Source organism: Lagenorhynchus albirostris, chromosome 3, assembly GCF_949774975.1.
Source record: "Lagenorhynchus albirostris chromosome 3, mLagAlb1.1, whole genome shotgun sequence".
Classification (NCBI taxonomy): domain Eukaryota; kingdom Metazoa; phylum Chordata; class Mammalia; order Artiodactyla; family Delphinidae; genus Lagenorhynchus; species Lagenorhynchus albirostris.
The window spans coordinates 58897766-58920354 of NC_083097.1; the positions used below are offsets into that span (position 1 = coordinate 58897766).

The following is a 22589-nucleotide window of genomic DNA, read 5'->3' on the forward strand; positions in this document are numbered from 1 at the left end:
TACATCTAAAGAAACTAGAGAAAGAAGAACAAACAAAACCTAAAGTTTGTAGACGGAAAGAAATCATAAGGATTAGAGCAGAAATAAATGACACAGAGACTAAAAAATAGAAAAAGTCAATGAAACTAAAATCTGGTTCTTTGAAAAGATAAAATTGATAAACCTTTAGTCAGACTTATCAAGAAAAAAAGGGAGAGGGCCCAAGTCAATAAAATCAGAAATGAAAAGGAGAAGTTACAACCAACACCACAGAAATACCAAGGATCTTAAGAGACCACAAACAACTACATGCCAATAAAATGGACAATCTAGAATGGACAAATTCTTAGAAATGTACAATCTCCCCACACTAAACTAGGAAGAAGTAGAAAATCTGAATAGACCAATTACCAGTAATGAAATTGAATCAGTAATTTAAAAACTCCCAACAAACAAAAGTAAAGGACCAGATGGCTTCACAGGTGAATTCTACCAAACATTTAGAGAAGAGTTAACACCTATCCTTCTCAAACTATTCCAAAAAACTGCAGAGAAAGGAACACTTTCGAACTCATTCTAGAAGGCCAGCATCACACTGATACCAAAACCAGACAAGATATCACAAAAAAACCTCACAAAATTACAGCTAATATCACTGATAAACACAGACACAAAAATCCTCACAAAATATTAGCAAACAGAATCCAACAATACATTAAGAGGACCATACACCATGATCAAGTGGGATTTATCCTAGGGATGCAAGGGTTTTTTGATGTCTGCAAATCGATCAATGTGATATACTATATTAACAAACTGAAGAATAAAAATCATATGATCATCTCAATAGATGCAGAAAAAGCTTTGACCAAATTCAACATCCATTTATAATAAAAACACTCCAGAAAGTGGGCACAGAGGGAATATACCTCAACATAATAAAGATCACATATGACAAACCCATAGTTAACATCATACTCATGGTGCAAAGCTGAAAGCATTTCCTCTAAGATCAGAAACAAGACAAAGATGCCCATTCTTGCTACTTTTATTCACATAGTATTGCAAGTCCTAGCCACAACAATCAGGCAAGAAAAAGAAATAAAAGGCATCTCAATTGGAAACACATAAGTAAAACTGTCACTGTTTGCAGATGACATGATACTATACATAGAAAATACTAAAAACACCACCAGAAAACTACCAGAGCTCATCAGTGAATTCAGAAAAGCTGCAGGATACAAAATTAATATATAGAAAATTGTTGCCTTTCTATACATTAACAATGAACTATGTATGCATATGGCTGATTCACTTTGTTGTACAACAGAAACTAACACGGCATTGTGAAGCAATTATACTCCAATAAATATGTATTTAATAAAAAAACAAATGAACCATCAGAAAGAGATTAAGGAAACAATCCTGTTTACCATTCCATCAAAAAGAATAAAATACCTAGGAATAAACCTACTTAAGGAGGTAAAAGTCCTGTACTTGGGAAACTGTAAGACATTGATGAAAGAAACTGAAAATGAAACAAACAAATGGAAAGAAAAACATGTTGTTGGACTGGAAGAATTAATATTGTTAAAATGACCATACTACCCAAGGCAATCTACAGATTCAATGCAACCCCTATCAAAATACCAATGGCATTTTGCACAGAACTAGAACAAATAATTTAAAAATTTGTATAAAAACACAAAAGACCTGAATAGCCAAAACAATCTTGAGAAAGAAGAACAGAGCTGGAGGAATCATACTCCCTGACTTCAGATTATACTACAAAGCTACAGTAATCAAAACAGTATGGGCACAAAAACACACACACACACAGATCAACAGAACAGAATAGAGAGCCCAGAAGTAAACCTATGCACTTATGGTCAATTAATCTATGACAAAGGAGGCAAGAATATACAATGGAGAAAAGACAGTCTCTTCAATAAGTGGTGCTGGGAAAACTGGACAGCTACATGTAAAAAAATGAAATTAGAACACTTCTCATACCATATACCAATCCAAATGGACTGAAGACCTAAATGTAAGACTGGAAATCATAAAATTCCCAGAAGAAAACATAGGCAGAACACGCTTTGATATAAATCAGAGCAATATTGTTTTGGATCTGTCTCCTAAGGCAAAGGAAACGAAATAAAAAATAAACAAATGGGACCTACTTAAACTTAAAAGCTTTTGTACAGCAAAAGAAACCACTGACAAAATGAAAACACAACCTACTGAAGGGGAGGAAATACTTGCAAATGATATAACTATTTGCAAGTATTAAGGGGGTAATATCCAAAATGTATAAACAGCTCATACAACTCAATATCAAAAAACAAACAGCCTGGTCAAAAAATGGGCAGAAGACCTGAATAGAAATTTTTCCAAAGAAGACATACAGATGGCCAACAGTCACATGAAAAGATGTTTGACACTGCTAATCATCAGAAAAATGAAAATCAAAACCACAATGAGGTATCACCTCACACCTGTCAGAATGGCTATCATCAAAAAGAATACAAATAACATATGTTGGCAAGGCTGTGGAGAAAGGGGAACCCTTTCGTATGCTGTTGGTGGGAATGTATATTGGTGCAGGCACAGTGGAAAACAGTATGGAGATTTCTCAAAAAACTAAAAATAGAACTGTCATATGATTCAGCAATTCCAGTCCTGGGTATGCATCTGAAAAAAAAAACCCCAAAAACACTAATTTGAAAAGGTACATGCACCCAATGTTCATAGAAGCATTATTTACAGTTGCCAAGATATGAAAGCAACCTAAGCGCCCATCAACAGATGAGTGGATAAAGAAGATGTGGTATATATGTACAATGGAATATCACTCAGCCATAAAAAAGAATGTAAACTTGCCATCTGCAACAATATGGATGGACCTGGAGGGTATTATGCTACGTGAAATAAGTCAGACAGAGAAAGACAAATACTCTGTTATCACTTATATGTGGAATCTATAAAATAAAATGAATGAATATAACAAAACAGAAACAGACACAGATAGAGAAAATAAACTAGTGGTTACCAGAGTGGAGAGGGAAGAAGGGCAAGATAGGGGTAGGAGATTAAGAGGTACAAACTACTATGTATAAAATAAATAAGCTATGAGGATATATTGTACAGCACAGGGAATATAGCCAATATTTTATAATAAATTTAAGTATAATCTATAAAGATTTTGAATGACTATGTTGTACAGCTGGAATCAACTATACCTCAGAAATAATAAAGTTTACCTGCAAGTATATAAAAAGAAGAAAGAATGGATTTTGTTCACATTATCACCCTGACAATATCCAACACACCTTATACACTCATCAATGTGTAGGCTCAGTACGTTTTCACCTATGTCTCAGATTTAAAGTATATTTTTATCAGTTAGTGCTGGGTAAAATTTTACCTTAGTAGCCTTAGAGGTCATGAGTCCCCATAGGTCCCAGACATCACTAGGGATAATTCACACATTCAAGGAACACAGCTTTAAGAAAATCCACTGAGTTAAAAATCTATTTTCCACAAGGTAGGAGTGATTTAATGAACAAGGATAACAATGAATAGAACTCAAACTGAACAGGCACTAGGTCACTTCAGGAGACTGAAGTGGCAAGAGGAGTGAGTGATGTCCAGTGGAGTACGCATGAGGATTCCCTTGGCAAAGCTGTACAGCAGCTCAGCTGCTTGGGTACGAGGTATGAGTCATCTCCGTGTCTAGTGGCTGTGTCATTCTGTCTGATGTAGGACAAGACCTAGTTTTCTGGCATTTCTTGCCTGACAACCAACCAGTTCTGGCTCTATAGCCCCACCACTGTACTAGGAACTAGTCGGTAGAAATGTTCACATTTACCGAGGTAGCAAAAAGCTCCTATCAAGAAGTGACTGTGAATTCAGGAGTTACCCCAAGACAAGAGGGGTAGAGGTTACTGTGGTAAATTTTAAAAGAGGCTTTAAAAAATTGTAAACAAACTCACTGGGGCAGTGCTTCTCAGCTTGTGGTATTTACTAGAAGTACATGAGTGTCCTACAGTAATTTTTGAAACTATTTCCATTTTTAGGATAATTAAAAAAAAATCTAAGCTTGCTCAGATAATCTGTATGAGTATCTTATATCCAAGAATTGCCCCAATTTTAGTGCCCACATTTGTATTTGGCTTCACTATCACATAGATGTTAAACAATATGACTCCAATTGACATGGCTAATGAGAAAAGACCAGAGGCAATGTGATATGTAAATGAGGCATATAAGTACAGAGTGTGAGCCAAATGATATCACAGCCAGCTATTCAAAAGCAGAAAATGCAGTAGTTCCAACAGAGAAAAAGAGTGGGAGGACTGAGTCATCATCAGTGGGCCACAGGCATGTTAAGCTCAAAACAACCTAAGCTACAGCAATTAGTACCATATTCACACTGTGAGCACAGATTCAGTTTCAGCAAAACAATATCATCTATCATGAATTTAAGAAACTTTGCAATAAAAAGGGATTTCCATGGGTAAAATGTTAATTACTAACATGCAAATATGATTTATGAATCCATGGAAAGGATTAGGCAGGTTGAATTGAAAGCAGATGGCCTGGTGACTCCAGTGGTGGGAAATAAAAAATAATAATAATACAGGAAAAAAGGAACACAGAGAGACTATAATATAAAGCAGAGAAAATTTAAAATGTGCTCATGTAAGTGAAGGAACTGAAACACTGTTCTCGAAGCACCTGCAACAGAGGTCTAGGAGACCAGAATGCAGAGTTTAGGGACTAAGACTGAGATAGGAGCTAGAAAGGAGAGTGGGCAGAGCTGAGTTGGACAAAAAACGAGAGAGGAAACCACCTTCTATTACTGGTGCACTGAGACTTACTGTAATGGCTAGTGGAGGTTAAAGGTATTTGCAATTCTGTGAAACAGTAATGGTGACTGTCTGATGACTCACACTTTCCTGGGTGAATCATTGCAATACTGTTCCCTGAAGGGGTGCCATGGACATCTGGAGGTGGCTGATCACTGGACCTCAAGTGCGTCAGTCATCGATACTCTTCAAATTGGTTATTAAACTGGGCTTATAACTCAGAAGTCAGAACTGAGGGGGAGACCACTAAGTCTGGGAAGTCTGAATAAAAATTCAGAAATATTTTTTGGGGAGGCTAGCAATTCATGGATAAGACTATGTTCAAACACAAAAGTGCACCATAACTTGTGTGTCTTAGGCCCCTTTATCATAATTTTCATCTTTAGGGGAATATTTTGCTTTATTTTATCAGAATACTAGTAACATATTAATTAAATTATCAATTCACCAGTGGTTCCAAATTTTCTATGTGGAGTCACAGGGACCTGCAATCACTGTGGAGGTGAGGTGGCAGGGACAAGAGGGGAAGATTGGGGGCATTCAATTTTCTGAGACTAGGTGAGGAACAAGGAAGGAGAGGCTCAGTTAGCTGTGCAATCCTGCTGTGGGGAATTCTGGCAAATAGGAATTGTGGGAGAAAGCATGTAGTACACTGCAGAAGGGATGCATGAGGACAAAACTAATTTGGAGAACTTTCAGATTTCTTAAAAAAAGGAAATAGTTTTATCATAAAAAAATATGTACCTTTCCATTTGAATATGAAGTTAAAGATAACTTAAGAATGACCCACCTTACTCCAAGCATAATTCCAGGTCACGTAACTATCAGCTCCTAGAAGATCCTTGAGCCAGATGACTGGGTTTTGATAAATCTGACCATTTTCTACCTTAATTTTGCCATTCAATAAAACACTGGCTTTATGGGTAGTCTCCTGAGGTGAAAAATAAAACAAAAATTAGGATTAAAAAGTATCTGAAATATATGAACTTCTGCTTCTGTCCATGATGAAGTAACAGGGACCAGATTTACCCTAACACATGACACAACCAAAAAAAAAGGCAAACTAAATATATGAAACAATGGTTTCCAAGATACCAAACATCAGGGAACAAAGTATAGTGATCCTGAGAAATGAGAAACTAATGAGGTGAGCCCTATAATTGTCCCAACTCACTGCCTTGAGAGTTTCCATGTCATGTTACAGAGAGAGGGCATCCAGGCAAAACCCGTGGATTCTCTGAGTTGAATAGACAGAGCATACTCTAGGGAGGCATGATGGCTAGAGTCTGCAGGACAGAGTACTGAAGAAGAGAGAAATATATATAGAGAGAACTCTGCAGATCTTCAGAGAACTCTGCAGATCTTCCGCTGAGCTGTGATTGGCCATGTGTGTGAGGAAATTACCCAAGCCTGGGAAAAGAACTACTTGAAAGAAGTAGAGGTAATGGCATTCTCGGGCATTCTCAAAGGGCAGAAATAGCACCTGTTCCCAATAGTAAGACTAGAAAAACCTCAAAACTGATGGGGCATTGGGAGGTACACAGAAGAGTCTTGCCTCTGTAGTGGGATATAATTAGCCTTAGACTGAACACTGATCCAATCCTGCCTAACAAATTATAAAAGCAAGACCCAAAAGGATAAAACTGTTTCTGTGTAAATTAACTATATTCGAGAACAAATATCCAAAATATTTTTAAGAATAAAAACATATCTGGCATCCAACAAGCTAAATTTCACAATTCTGGGATCCAATAAAAAATTAACAGGCCTAGAAACAGGTAGGAAAATAAATCCATATGGAGGAGAGAAAGCAATCAATTGAAAATGACTGAGAACTCTCAAAGATGTTAGAATTAGCAGATAAGGACATTAAATAGTTATTATATTCCACATGTTCCAAATGTTACATGGAGACATGGAAGATATAAAAGAAGACTCAAATCAAACTTCTAGAGATGAAAATTACAACACATGAAATGAAAAATACACTGGATGATATTAACAGATTAGACACTGCAAACAAAAAGATTAGTGAATTCAAAGACACAGGAATAGGAATGGCATAAAAAACCCACAGAGAAAAGAGAATTTAAAAATAAGATCATCACAGTGAATTGTGGAATGATTTTAAGCAGCCTAATATATATGTAATGGGAATTCAAAAACGAGGGGAGGGAAGAAAAAATATTTGAAGAAATAATAGCTGAAATTTTTCCAAATTTGGAAAAAAAATTTCCAAATTCTTCTGTTTAACCTGTACTGGTGAGACAGAGTCTCTACCTTTGGCAAGGTGCTACTGAGACTATTGGGGTCCTGCTCACACTTGCCCTGGCTTGTAAGGTGGTGGTTTCACGTCAGGAGAGGCAAGTTGAAAAGGCAAGAGGCTAGTGTGCCCCTTTCCACTAAATGCTCAGATCCTAAAGCAGGGGTATAATTCAGAGAGAAGTTGCCATGTTCCTGCCCTAAGCTCCAGAGCCATGGCACAAATATTTTGCCTGGGAACAATAACAAACGTAAGAGAAGATGGGGATCAATACACAGACTTGCTACAATACATTGCCTACTCTAAAATATCTAAAATGCCCAGTTCCAACAAAAAATTATGAGACATGTGAAGAAACAGGAAGTATGACACATACAGCAAAATAAACTAACGAAAAAGCAACATAAACTGCCTGTGAGAATGACCAGGTGTTAGATTTAACAAAGACTTCAAAACAGCCGTTTAGAGCTTCCCTGGTGGCGCAGTGGTTGAGAGTCCGCCTGCCGATGCAGGGGACACGGGTTCATGCCCCGGTCCGGGAAGATGCCACATGCCTTGGAGCGGCTGGGCCTGTGAGCCACGGCCGCTGAGCCTGTGCGTCCGGAGCCTGTGCTCCATAACGGGAGAGGCCACAACAGTGAGAGGCCCACGTACCGCAAAAAAACAAACAACAAAAAAAACCCAGCCGTTTATATACATGTTCAAAGAACTAAAGGAAACCATAATTAAGGACGGAAAGCAAGGTATGATAACAATATCACATCAAACAGAAAGTATCAATAAAGAAACAATTTATTAAGAAACAAAAAGAAGTTGAGTTGAAAAGTACAATAACTAAAATGAAAAATTTAATAGAGAGGCTCAACAGATTTTCAATGTCAGAAGAAAGAATTAGTGAATTTGAAGAGAGATCAATAGAGATTATGTAAGCTGAAGAAGAAAAAGAAAAAAGAGTGAAGAAAAATGAAAAAGCTTCAGAGAAATGTGGGACACCATTAAGCACACCAACATATGCATAATGGGAGTACCAAAAGGACAGGAAAAGGAGCAGAAAAAATATTTGAAGAAATAATGGCTAAAAATTTCCCAAATTTATTAAAAAACATTAATCTACATATTCAGGAAGCTCAGTGACGTCCAACAAGGATAAACACAAAGAGAGACATAAATAGATACATAGAAAAAATACTGAAAGTCAAAGACCATAAGAAATTATTGAAAGAAGCAAGTGAAAAATGACTCATCACTTACAAGGTAAACCCCAAAAGATTAACAACTGACTTCTTATCAGAAACAATGAAAGCCAGAAGCAATGGAATAACACACTCAAAGTACACAAAGAAAAACCTGTAACCAAGAATCCTATTTGCAGCAAATCTTTCAAAAATAAAGGTGATGTAAAGACCTCTCTTGAGAAAATTTGTTGCTAGCAGACCTGCCTTACAAAAAATACTAAAGGAAGTTCTTCAGGTTGAAATCAAGTGACCCCCAAATGGTAATATGAATCCACATGGAAAAACAAAGAGCATCAGTAAAAGTAATCACGTATTATAAAAGACAGTATAAATGCACATTTCTTCTTTCTTTGCTTAACTGTTTTTTAAAACAATTGTACAAAACAATAGGGATATAATACATATATATTTGCAAAAGCACAAAGGCGGTGGGTGGAAGAAGTTTTACTGGGCCATGAAAATGACTCCATATGGTAACTCAAATCCACAGGAACAAATGAAGAGAACCAGTAAGGATAAATAAGAAGGTTAATATATCAAAAGTTATAAATATAAACTTGCTCTCCTTTCTTCTCAGCTCCTTTAAAAGTCACAAAATTTTATAAAGTAATAAGTATAACAATGAATTATTGGGTTTATAACATTTACAGATATATCAATAATATATATAATAATAATATCACAAAAGGGAAAGAGGAAAGTTGAGCAACACTATAAACTAACTAGACTGAACAGGCATCTATAGAAAACTTCTCCTAATGATAGGAGGATATATACATTCTTCTCAAGTACACATGGGACATTCTCTAGCATAGGCTACACACTATCTAAGCCACAAAATAAGTCGCAGAAAATTTAAAAGGACCAAAATAATACAAAGTATGTTCTCTAAGAGCAATGGAATGAAATTAGAAATTAATAACAAAAAAATGAGAAACTCACAATTATGTGGAACTCAAACAACATACTCCTAAATAAACAACGGGTTAAAGAAGTAATCAAAAGGTAAATGAGAAAATACTTTGAGATGAATGAAAATGAAGGCAAAACATACTGAAACTTATGGGATGCAGTAAAAGCAGTGGGTTAGAGGGAAATTTATAGGTGTAAATGCCTATATTGAAAAAGAAGAAAGATCTCACATCAATAACCTAAACTTACAAGAAAGACACTGGAAAGAAAACAGCAAACTAAAGCAAGCAGAAGGAAGGAAATAGTAAATATTAAAGTGGAAAAAGTAAAACATGCAATAGAAAAATAGAGAAAATCAAAAAAATCAAAATTGGTTCTTTGGAAAGATTAATAAAACTGACAAACCTTTAGCTAGATTAACCAAGAAAAGCAAGAGGGAAGACTCAAATTACTAAGAGCAAAAATGAAAATGTGGATATTACTACTGACCTTATAGAAATAAAAAGGACTATAAGAGACACTATGAACAGCTGTATGCCAATAAATTAGATGAAATGAGCAAATTCCTAGAAAGATACAAACTACCAAAACTGACTCAAGAAGAAATAGACAATCTGAAAAAAAAACTATAAAAAGTAGACACTGAATTAATAATCAAAAAACTATCAACAACAACAAAAAAGCCCAGGTACAGATGGTTTTACTGCTGATTACTAGAAAACATTTTTAAAAGACTTAATACCAATTCACAAACTCTTCCAAAAAACAGAAGAGAAGGAAACACTTCGGAATTCATTCTGTGAGACCAGTATTACTCTGAGCCCAAAACCAAAGACAACACAAGAAAACTACAGACCAATATGCTTAAATGACTCTATGGACACCCTGTAGGAAGAAAGAGGAAAAAATACAAAAACAGTAGAAAACTTTTTTTTTAGCAATCATTTAGATTTTATACTTTGCGTATGTATATACATCAAAACTTGTCGAATTATATACTTTAAATACATGTAGCATATTGTATGTCAATTGTATTTCAATAAAGCTGTTAAAAATAGCTGAAATACAAAGAATTATATTAGAATTTTATCATTGCTGATCCAGAGGAGTAACCACAGCTGTCAAAATTTTAGCTAATGTAACCAATAACTGAAATTTGAGTTGCTTTGGCTAATGTGAAGTAGGTATTACTTAGCAATAAATTGGTTGACAGGCAAGCAAACAGGAACATCAAGGGATCTGAGATCAAGCTGCTAATTTAGTGTTTAAACTATAGTTTGGAGCATTAAAATTAAGTTTTTTTTGCTCCTAACTTATAAATAAAGCTTATTAACTAGGAAAAGTCTTATAATCCAGAAGTAGAAAGGGTTGAAAAAAGGGGTCATTTAGATTAAATTCCAATTAGCTTGGATTGGTTTTCTGTTGGACTGGTCCACAAGCAAAGCAGCATTCCAGGACCCTGCAAACTTTGCCACTCTTATATCCTCTTTCAAAAAATGAATAGGGGGAAAAGGGAAAGGAAGCCTCATTTGTAGGCATTTCTAGCAGAACCTTTTTTTTCCTCTTCTGTTATTATGCATATGTGATATTGTTTTAATTGAGTTATATTTACCCAAACTCCAAGTCACTTTCTGTTTCTAAATTGAGCTACTATGGAAGATGTGTTTATACTTAACCCTTATTAGGGGAAGCTTTAGCAGTACACACTGGTAGTTCCCAAAACTTTGGAACCAAACACAGTTCCAATTTATTATTTTTATTTTGTTCTTAAATCCTTCCTGCTGCAGTAAAACTAATTTTGGTCTGAGAGCCTAAAGGTGCTTGTAACTAAAATGTACAGGGCAATTTTAGAAGCATGATTTCACTTGCTAAGATATAATGGTCTCTCCATTCAAGAAGCCCAGCCAAACCCTATTCCCATAATTAGAGCTAAACACTGACACTATGTGACAGCAACATTTACTCACTTACTTATAAAATTTACGTAATTTTAGAGAAAAAAAAAGGATACCTGTGTTTTGAATTCCAGAATATTATTTCCCGGATTAATTCTTCCTAGCAATATCAGATCCTTTATCTGCATACATTTCTTTTTAGGAGTTGTGCTGTATTTTGAAGGATTTTTTACAGTATGTTGACGGCCAGACCCAGAGGAGGAGGAGCTCTGACTATCATTTACATGTGGAACAGCAAGAGCTGATTTTCTAAGATAAGCTTTCACCTGATGCCCCGTATTACTGCCAAAGACATCAATCCCTTGATGTACCAGGGATTCTGACGTCCCCATATGTGGTTGCTGCGAAGCTGTTTTCCTGTTTCCTTTCTTTGGATCACAATTGGAAAGAGCCTGATCACAAATAATAGTTGATGGATTGGCATCATTGTGGGCAAATACACTTGCGGTTTCTGAAATCTTTAATGTGCCATTTACTGCTGAAGGACTAAAGGACTCATGCCCTTTGGCTGTAGTATCTGTAAGATCATTTTCTTTTTGTGAATATTCTGCTTGAGCAATAAAAGAAATAGGTTGCGATTGTAATTTAATCTTCTTAGTGCCATCTGAAAGTCTGGATTTTGATAATCTATCTAAGGTACAGTCACTGACACTTTGTTTAGAATTCAGTTCATTTCCAGAAAATTCTTCCCTTCTCACTGTCTTTGAATTTAGACAAGTGTTGGTATTTTGGTTGTCATGCCAGATTTCCAAAGACAACTGTGTTTCCTGCATGCTTCCACAAACAAGGCTGACAGGAGAAACTGAACATGACTGGGGCTGTACTGAATTTTCCAGACTAGTAAACTCTTGGCTGTCCTTTTCATTAGAGATTTCTGAGCTCAATGGCAGCTTCTTGAAACTAAGACCAGACAAAGATGTAACATTCTTATAGTTCTGAATTTTCTGGCTTATTTTTTTCTGTTTTTTTGCTACAAGTAAAAGGCTCTTCTGCCTTGTGGCCAAGTTAGCTAGTTGGTCTCTCAGGACTCCATGCTTAAATGACTCTATGGACACCCTGTAGGAAGAAACAGAAAGAGGAAAAAATATAAAAACAGTAGAAAACTTTTTTTAGCGATCATTTAGATTTTATACTTTGTGTCAAATTAATCAGCTCAAAGTACACAAGAGACTATCTTTGCAATGTATATTCTTTGAGAGGAAACTGTTGCTTTACTTGAGGTAAATAAGTTTGCCTTTTTTAGGTGACAGCGTGGTTATCCACATTTATATTCGCATCATTACTTATCAGTTGTGAGTCAGCCCTAAAAGAGAAACAAAACTTGGGTTGTTTATCTAGATACCTAGTAGTCCTTTAGTTGGAAGGTATAAATTGATGGCCAAGGAGCAACACCATTCTTTAAGTTTGGAATTCGCTTACGTGTTTACAGTGAAATGGTGTATCAAGAAGTAAAATTTGGGAGTAAGTTCCACCCAAATTCCCTTAGTTATGGAGGACTGAGATTGTTTTGTGAATAATTATAGACCTGAGAAATGTCAATTCATCAAGTACTTATTGTATTGGGTTGGCCAAAAAGCTCATTTGGGTTTCTCCACAAGATGTTACGGAAAAACCCGAATGAACTTTTTGGCCAACCCAATAATTGTACTTTGAATCTGTAGTGAGGTACTTTGAAGTGACTACCCAGATAAGCATTATCCTGTGTGCCCTCCTTAAACCAAGTCTCTCAGGGGCTTGAAGACTGAGTGGGAGGAAACTGGCTCATCCACACCTGTCTTTTGGTTATACTCACCTATTCCACACTGATCTTCAGGATATTGGACACTTTGTTTCCAGTAGCTCTCAAACTTTTTGGTTTCAGCACTTTTTTATACTCTTAAAAATTATTGAGGAATGCAAAGAGCTTTTGTTTATTTGAGTTATATCTATCAATATTTACTGTTTTAGAAAATAAGAGAAAATTTTAAAACACAGGACTACACAAGTGCACATTCCATTAGCTATTAGAGTGATGATATCATCACACGCCATGTGGCCTCTAGAAAATTCCATTGTACACTTACGAGAAAATGAGAGCAAAAGAGGGCAAATAACATCTTAATGTTATTATAAAAATGGTTTCGGGGGCTTCCCTGGTGGCGCAGTGGTTGAGAGTCCGCCTGCCGATGCAGGGGACACGGGTTCGTGCCCCAGTCCGGGAAGATCCCACATGCCGCGGAGCGGCTGGGCCCGTGAGCCATGGCCGCTGAGCCTGTGCGTCCGGAGCCTGTGCTCCGCAACGGGAGAGGCCACAACAGTGAGAGGCCCGCGTAACGCAAAAAAAAAAAAAAAAAAAAAAAAAAATGGTTTCGACTTCTTAGACCCCTTGAAATGGTCTCAGGGATCCTCAGGGACCATCTTTTTAGAGCAGCCATTTTAAGAGAAAGCAATAGTATAGATACTTGTCTCTCCTAACACAGTTTAGAGTTGTCGGTACTGAACTCCAAACTAACTGGATGTCAAAGCAAGTAGTAGATGTAAGTGGAAGAAGCATCAAGAAGAAATCAGATTAGCACATAACTGGTAGTATAAAATGCAAGAAGCTGGATAGATAGAGAAGAAAGAAGAAATTAATATCACATTTAAAACTACGTGAAACAAAGAGTTCAGACAGAAAATACAAATGCTCTTTAAATTACAAGATTTTAAGGCAAATAGCAACATTAGTATGAAGACACACATATATAAAGGCATATTATTCAGCCACAAAAAAGAAATAAATCCTGCCATTTGAGACATCGATGGATCTTGAGAGCGCTATGCTAAGTGAAAATAGTCAGACAGAGAAAGACAAATACTGTATGATCTCACTGATATTTGGAAGCTAAAACAAAAACAAAAAAGGCATAGATACAGAGAACAGATTGGTGGTTGGTGGAAGTGGAGGTGGCAGGTGGGTGCAATAGGTGAAGGTAATCAAAAGGTATAAATTTCCAGTTATGAAATAAATAAGGCATGGGAGTGTAATATATAGCATGGTGACTATAGTTGATAATACTGTATTACATATTTGAAAGTTGCTAAGAGAGTAGACCTTAAAAGTTCTCATCACAAGAGAAAAGAAAAAAAGAATAGAAAACTAAAAAAAATAATGCTCAAAACAAGAACAAATCATATAACAAATTTCTCAAAAAAAAGGATGATAAGAGGTAAATTAATCAATATAATCAGGATAAAACTCTTTAAGGACCCTGAGAGTTTAGAAGTACACAAAACCACAAAATATACATGATTAAACTGCTTAGAAGAACAACATTTGTGATAGCATAAAAGAAAAAATTTTAATGTAAAAAATGTGAGTTTACTAAGGAAAGAAATTTACTTATGGAATTCATGACCAGAAAGGCTTTCATAAAATTCATGGCTGTAGACAACTTTTTAAGATAGGAAAATGTCCTTTTCTGAACATTTCAAATAATAAAGTAGAAAAACACCTTTCTAGGAAGTATAATTCCTCATGGAGGTAATAGATTAGATGACCTCATAAAGTCCTTTCCTGGTCCCAAGCAACATTTGTAATCTTAAGAAATTGTAGGCCTACTGTAGATAAAAATAGATAAATTCTGAAAACTCTAAAGCATTCCTATTTTTTTTTTTCACTCACCTGTATTTTTTAGCTAAATCATCCCTTTCTGCCTTCTGTTTGGTAAGCACGTTGTCCATAACCTCCTTTATCTCTAACATCTTATCAGTGTATTGTTCTAGAAACATGGTAATAAAATAAAAAGTCAGTTAATTGAGAGATAAATGTTAAATTTGGTCACATAGGACTTAGCCTTACTGTTAATTAAAAAGCCATTATTTCCCTAGGAATTATGTCACTCTATGGAAGTACCCTGAAGTGTATAAGTAAGAACATGGTATCAAGAAGAAGCAGGCCAGACTGAATTCTAATCCTGCTACCCCATTGACTAAGCTTTGTGAACCTGGACAAGTCACTGTCCTCTCTGGTCAGCTTCCTTACCTGTGAAATGAGGGTAGTAAAGGAAAATAAATAGGAAGATAAATATTTTGTCTGTTAAAATTATGTACTTTTTAAAATACAAAAGGAATACATTGTCAATGTAAAGAAAATCTGCAAATAATATGAATGTTTACGGAGAAGAGAAGTCAAAGAGTATCCCACTCAACCACTCCTTCTCCTCAATATTTCACTCCATGAAAGAGATTGCTGTTAATACTTTGGTAGGGGTGTGTGTGTGTGTGTGTGTGTGTGTGTGTGTGTGTGTGTGTGTGTGTGTGTGTGTGTGTGTGTGTGTGTGTGTGTGTGTGTGTGTGTGTGTTGTGTGTGTAAACTTTAAAATATATTTATATAATATATTGTTCTATACTATATTTGTACTATATATAACTTATACGTACTTAAAAATAAGAGTCACTGTCAGTTCTTTTTTTAAATTAATTTATCTTTTATTTTATTTACTTTTGGCTGCGTTGGGTCTTCATTGCTGCACATGGGCTTTCTCTAGTTGTGGTGAGTGGGGGTTACTCTTCCTTGCAGTATGCAGGCTTCTCATTGTGGTGGCTTCTCTTGTTGCAGAGCATGGGCTCTAGGCATGCAGGCTTCAGCAGTTGTGGCACGCAGGCTCAGTAGTTGTGGCTCGTGGGCTCTAGAGCACAGGCTCAGCAGTTGTGGAGCATGGGCTTAGTTGCTCTGTGGCATGTGGGATCTTCATGGACCACGGCTCGAACCCATGTCCCCTGCATTGGCAGGAGGATTCTTAACCACTGCACCACCAGGGAAGTCCCACACTGTCAGTTTTTGTTCGTTACACTTAACACTTAGATAGGGCTATATGATATCTACAGTCACTTATTGATCTATATAAAATTACTTTTATAATAATTAAATTTTTCCTACTTTCTTCCATTGCTTCCCAAGGCATCATGACCTCCCGCATCACAGATTCACAGGATTTACATGTAAAGTCAGTTACAGATTCCCAAATAGGAAATTTCGCTTAGATGAATTCATTTTATTTCTTTTAAGCCTACCTGCTATTCATTTCATTTTTGGCTTTGTTTCTTAAGCTTTTTCCTAATTCTTTTAGACCAATGCATATTTTTCTAGATAATTTAACTAGACAAAACCAGTGGTGAAAAATGACATGAAGTTCACAGTTGGAATTTACTCCAGAACCTCTCTCTGCAAATCAGACAAATAAGTATAGAGTCTGTTCCCAGACTAGTTTCTATCTCCCTATTATTATGGCAAAAGATTAGTTTCATGATGTGATGCATATGCTAACAAAGGGGAGAAACTTGTATGATAATTAAGAATTTAGATATAAATTTTTTAGCAGATTTGACACTTTAATAAAAAACATTTACATTATCTATGTCTCCTGTTACATTTGGGTTTTCTAACTGAATTTTAAACCACTGGTAAAAATAACATTATCATAGTAACCTAAAAGATTCTATATATTTCTACAAGAATGGATATAAAGATGTTTTACATGTAACTTGATACTATATACTTATTTATCAAAGAGACAAAATTAATCAATGGTATCTTAGAGAAAACCTAGAAATTGCCCTAATATGTGTAAGATTTTAATATGTGATAATAAGGCACTGTAAACAATGAAGATGAGAGGAATTATTCAACAAATAAGACTAGGCAAATGGGGTAGTAATATGGGGGAAAGCCCTGTTCTATCCTTATACCGTATGTGGCAGAGAAATTTCAGTTGAATTATAGAGTTAAGATGCTTAGAAAAAAAACATATAAAATGTTTAAAATGAACATTTTTTTCTGTCTCAATTCAGTTGAGGCACTAAAAATATTTGATATCAATGTATATAAAACATCAACAAGAAAAATTTACAAAGAAATGTACAAAAAAAATTCATTACCCTTGGATCCCTCAACCAGATCAAAGATACAAAAGATGTCAGAATATGGAGGTGGTGACTTTGTAAAGCTGTTTCTTTAGAGAGCTGTAGCTTAACTGGGTGGGATTCTCTATGCTGAGCAGCAAAAGTGAAAGGCGAGGGCGTTTCTCCCCTTTACTTCAAGCCTAAAGGGGGAGTTTCTCAAAGGACTATTAAGAGTGTAACGACTTTCTATTGAGGTGACAATGGACTCATATCTGACTTCCTCTTTGACCTTGAACATCTAGAGGTTGAGACCCTGAAGAGCAGGGAGCTTCTACAGCAGGGCAAGGAGAAAGTTGCTGCTGTGCTAGGAATTGATTGTCCTTCCTTCTAACAGTGGGTCCAAGGAGCCAGGATCTTGAAGACAGTGTGGAGACTGCCCTGTGGTCCTGCTTATGAGGGTTTGTACCTGAGGGTGACAATCTGTGTAAGGTGGACCCAGGAAAAAAAAGAAGCTGAGAGGAGACTGAGAGGGCCCCGGGAAAGAAAAATGTGCACTGTCACATTATGGGAGCTATGTAGAAGTTTCAGAACAGCCTCAGAAATTTTGTTTTGAAGAAACTTAGTTTTAAACAACTGCAAAAGAGTGATGGCGCCAAACACAGTCAGGACTTGATCACCAGCCAAGAACTCTAGAGTCCTACTGCCTTACCTCTCCTCCCCTAAAGGGGCAATGAGACCAAAAATAGGGATCATGATTAGAATAGTCATGGTGATAACAGAATCATGGTTATAACAGAATAAAATTAAGTTACAAAGCCTAGGGGTGGGGAGGGGAGGAAAGTTTCTAATCTTAGAAGCATTAAAAGAAACAGCAAAGAGGCTGATACATTCTACTATACAGAATTTGAGAATTTCTGTATTTAAGCACACACTAACGTGTTATGAATAAAAAGACAGTTAAGGGGTGAAAGAAGTATTTGCAGCAGTTATGGCAGAAAAGGGGTCAATAACTTGATTATATAAAATGGCTCCAATTTATTAACAAACAGGAACAGTCAGTTCATGAAACAGAAAATAAAACTAGTGAAAAAGTACCACTAATAAAATCAATAAGGCAGATGAAAATACAATGCATATTTTTTATTAAATTAGTAAAAATTTTTTTTCTGTAAAATTATTTAAAATGAAAATACTGAGGCTATTAGCGGCATGAAGGCAAACAAACATGAATGTGTGTTGGCAGAAGTACAAATTATTATGTAATACTTTAGGAAATCAATTTATCAATATGAACCAATAGATTTTATAATGTTTATATATTTTTGACCCAATAATTTCAATTATGTTAATTTTTCCTAAGAAGATAATCCTAAATCCAGAAAAAACTATGTGTTGTAGTGTAATAGCAAAAAATTATAAAAATCTAAATGCTCAACAAAAAGGGGAAAATTAAGTAAACCATGGAACATTTATTGAACATTTACTATGTAACCACTAAGAATGATGACTATGACAAAAAAGAATGTAAAAACAGTACATCTAGCACACCTACCAAAAAAGATATCCTACATCCAAAGACAAAGAAACCACAATGAGACAGTAGGAAGGGCACAATCGTGATAAAATCAAATCCCATACCCGCCAGGTGGGCAACCCACAAACTGTAAAATAATTATACCACAGAAGTTCTCCCAAAGGAGTGAAAGTTCTGAGCCCCATATCAGGCTCCCCAGCCTGGGGGTTTGGCAATGGGAGGAGGAGGCCCCAGAGAATCTGGCTTTGAAGGCCAGCAGGGTTTGATTGCAGGAATTCCACAGCACCACGGGAAACAGAAACTCCACTCTTGGAGGGTGCACACAAGGTCTCATGTGCACCAGGACCCAGGGAAAAAAGCAATGACTTCACTTTAGCCTGGGCCAGACCTACCTGCTAGTATTGGAGGGTCTCCTGCAGAGGTGGGGGGTGGCTGTGCCTCACTGCAGGGACAAAGACACTGGTGGCAGTAGTTCTGGGTAGTACTCATTGGCTTGAGCCCTCCTGGAGGGCACCATTTTCTCACCAAGACCTGGCCCCACCCAACAGTCTATGGGCTCCAGTGCTGGGACATCTTGGGCCAAACAACCAACAGGACAGGAAGACAGCTCCACCCATCAGCAGACAGGCTACTTAAAGTTTCCTGAGCACACAGCTGCTGGCTAAACACACCCCTTGACATGGCCCACCCACCAGAGGGGCAACACCCAGCTCCACCCACCAGTGGGCAGGAAGCAGTCCCTCCCACCAGGAAGCCTGCACAAGCCTCTTATACAGCCTCATCCACTGGGGGGGGGGGTGCAGAACAGAAGAAGCAAAAAGAACTATAACCCTTCAGCCAGCAGAATGGAAACAGCAATCTCAGAAAGTTAAGACAAAATGAGACAGCAAAGGAATATGTCCCAGATGAAGGAACAAGATAAAACACCAGAAGAACAACTAAGTGAAGTGGAAATGGGCAATCCATCTGAAAAAGAATTCAGAGTAATGATAGTAAAGATGATCCCAGACTTTGAAAAAATAATGTAGGCAAGGATCGAGAAGATACAAGAAATGTTTAACAAAGACCTAGAAGAATTAAAGAACAAACAAAAAGAGGTGAAAAGTACAATAACTGAAATAAAAAATACACTAGAAGGAATCAATAGCAGAATAACTGAGGCAGAAGAACGGATAAGTGAGCTGGAAGCCAGATGGTGGAAATCACTGCTGCAAAACAGAATAAAGAAAAAAGAATGAAAAGAAATGAAGACAGCCTAAGAGACCTCTGGAACAACACTAAATGCACCAACGTTCACATTACAGGGGTCTCAGAAGGAGAAGAGAGAGAGGAAGGACCTGAGAAAATATTTAAAGAGATAATAGCTGAAAACTTCCCTAACATGGGAAAGGAAATAGTCACCCAAGTCCAGGAAGCACAGATAATCCCAGGCAGGATAAACCCGAAGAGAAACATGGTGAGACACATAGTAATCAAATTGACAAAAATTAAAAACAAAGACAAAATATTAAAAGCTACAAGGGAAAAACAACAAATAACGTACAAGGGAATTCCCATGAGGTTATCAGCTGCTTTCTCAGCAGAAAACCTGCAGGCCAGAAGGGAGTGGCACAAAATACTTAAAGTGATAAAAGGAAAGAACCTACAACCAAGAATACTCTATCCAGCAAGGCTCTCATTCAGATTTGACGGAGAAATCAAAAGCTTTACAGACAAGCAAAAGCTAAGAGAATTCAGCACCATCATACCAGCTTTGCAACAAATGCTTAAGGAACTTCTCTAGGTGGAAAAGAAAAGGACACAACTAGAAATGAGAAAATGATGAATGGAAAAGCTCACCAGTAAAGGCAAACATATAGTAAAGGTAGGAAATCATCCACACACAAATATGATATCAAAACCAGCAATCGTGAGGAGAGTACAAATTCAGGATACTGGAAATGCATTTGAAATTAAAAAAAAACAGCATTTAAAATAATCTTGTATATGTATATAGACTGCTATATTAGAACCTCATGGTAACCACAAACCAAAAATCTACAATAGGTACACAAACACAAAAGAAAAAGAAATCCAAACACAACACTAAAGTTAATCATCAAATCACAAGAGAAGAGAACAAAAGAGTAAGGGAGGAAAAAAGACCTAGAAAACCAAATCTGAAACAATGAATAAAATGGCAATAGGAACATACATGTTGATAATTATCTTAAATTAAAACAGATTAAATGGCCCAACCAAAAGACATAAACTGGCTGAATGGATACAAAAACAAGACCCAAATATATGCTGTCTACAAGAGACCCACTTCAGGTCTAGGGACATACAGACTGAAAGTGAGGGGATGGAAAAAGGTATTCCATGCAAATGGAAATCAAATGAAAGCTGGAGTAGCAATACTCATATCAGACAAAATAGACTTTAAAATAAAGACTGTCACAAGAGACAAAAAAGGACACTACATAATGATCAAGGGATCAATCCAAGAAGAAGATATAACAATTGTAAATATATATATACCCAACATAGGAACACCTCAATATACAAGGCAAATACTAACAGCCATAAAAGGAGCAACTGACAATTACACAATAATAGTGGGGGACTTTAACACTCCACTTTCATCAATGAACAGATCATCTAGACAGAAAATCAGTAAGAAAACACAGGCCTTAGATGACACATTAGATCAGATGGACTTAGTTGATATTTATGGAGCATTCCATCCAAAAGCAGCAGAATACACATTCTTCTCAAGTGCACATGGAACATTCTCCAGGATTGATCACATGCTGGGCCACAAAGTGAGCCTTGGTAAACTTAAGAAAATGGAAATCCTATCAAGCATCTTTTCTGACCACAACACTATGAGATTAGAAATCAACTACAAGAAAAAAACTGTAAAAAACACAAAACATGTGGAAGCTAAACAATATACTACTAAACAACCAATGGATCACTGAAGAAATCAAAGAGAAAATAAAAAAATACCTAGAAACAAATGAAAACAAAAGTACGATGATCCAAAACCTATGGGACACAGCAAAAGCAGTTCTAAGAGGGAAGTTTATAGCAATACAATCTTACCTCAGGAAACAAGAAAAATCTCAAATAAACAACCTAGGCTTACACCTAAAGCAATTAGGGAAAGAAGAAAAAACAAAACTCAAAGTTAGTAGAAGGAAAGAAATCATAAAGATCTGAGCAGAAATAAATGAAATAGAGATGAAGAAAACAATAGAAAAGATCAATGAAACTAAAAAGTTCTTTAAAAAGATAAACAAAACTGATAAACCTTTAGCTGGACTGATCAAGAAAAAAAGGGAAAGGGCTCAAATCAATAAAATTAGAAATATAAAAGGAGAAGTTACGATGGACACCCCAGAGATACAAAGGATCACAAAAGACTACTACAATAAACTATATGCCAATAAAATGGACAACCTAGAAGAAATGGACAAATTCTTAGAAAGGTACAATCTCCCAAGACTGAACCAGGAAGAAACAGAAAATACAAACAGACCAATCACAAGTACTGAAATTGAAATTGTGATTTAAAAGCTCCCAACAAACAAAAGTCCAGGACCAGATGGCTTCACAGGCAAATTCTATCAAACATTTAGAGACGAGTTAACACCCACCCTCTGAAACTATTCTAAAAAATTGCAGAGGAATGAACACTCCCAAACTCATTCTGTGAGGACACTATCACCCTGATACCAAAACCAGACAAAGACAGCACAAAAAGAAAGAAAATTACTGGCCAATATCACTGATGAACATAGATGTAAAAATCCTCAACAAAATACTAGCCAATTGAATCCAACAATACATTAAAAGGATCATACACCATGATCAAGTGAGATTTGTCCCAGGGATGCAAGGATTTTAAAATAACCACAAATCAATGAGTGTGATACAACACCACATCAACAAATTGAAGAATAAAAACCATATGATCATCTCAGCAGATGCAGA

The 22589-nt window shown here is 36.3% G+C and overlaps 1 protein-coding gene across 1 annotated transcript in view; it reads right to left on the reverse strand.

Annotated features, from left to right (window-relative positions):
- ANKRD31 (ankyrin repeat domain 31) overlaps positions 1–22589 on the reverse strand; it is a 129702-nt gene that overhangs the window by 17162 nt on the left and 89951 nt on the right. Inside the window, 3 exon segments of the mRNA XM_060146123.1 lie at positions 5641–5781; positions 11272–12271; positions 14859–14955. Coding sequence (XP_060002106.1) covers positions 5641–5781; positions 11272–12271; positions 14859–14955 — 1238 coding nt within the window.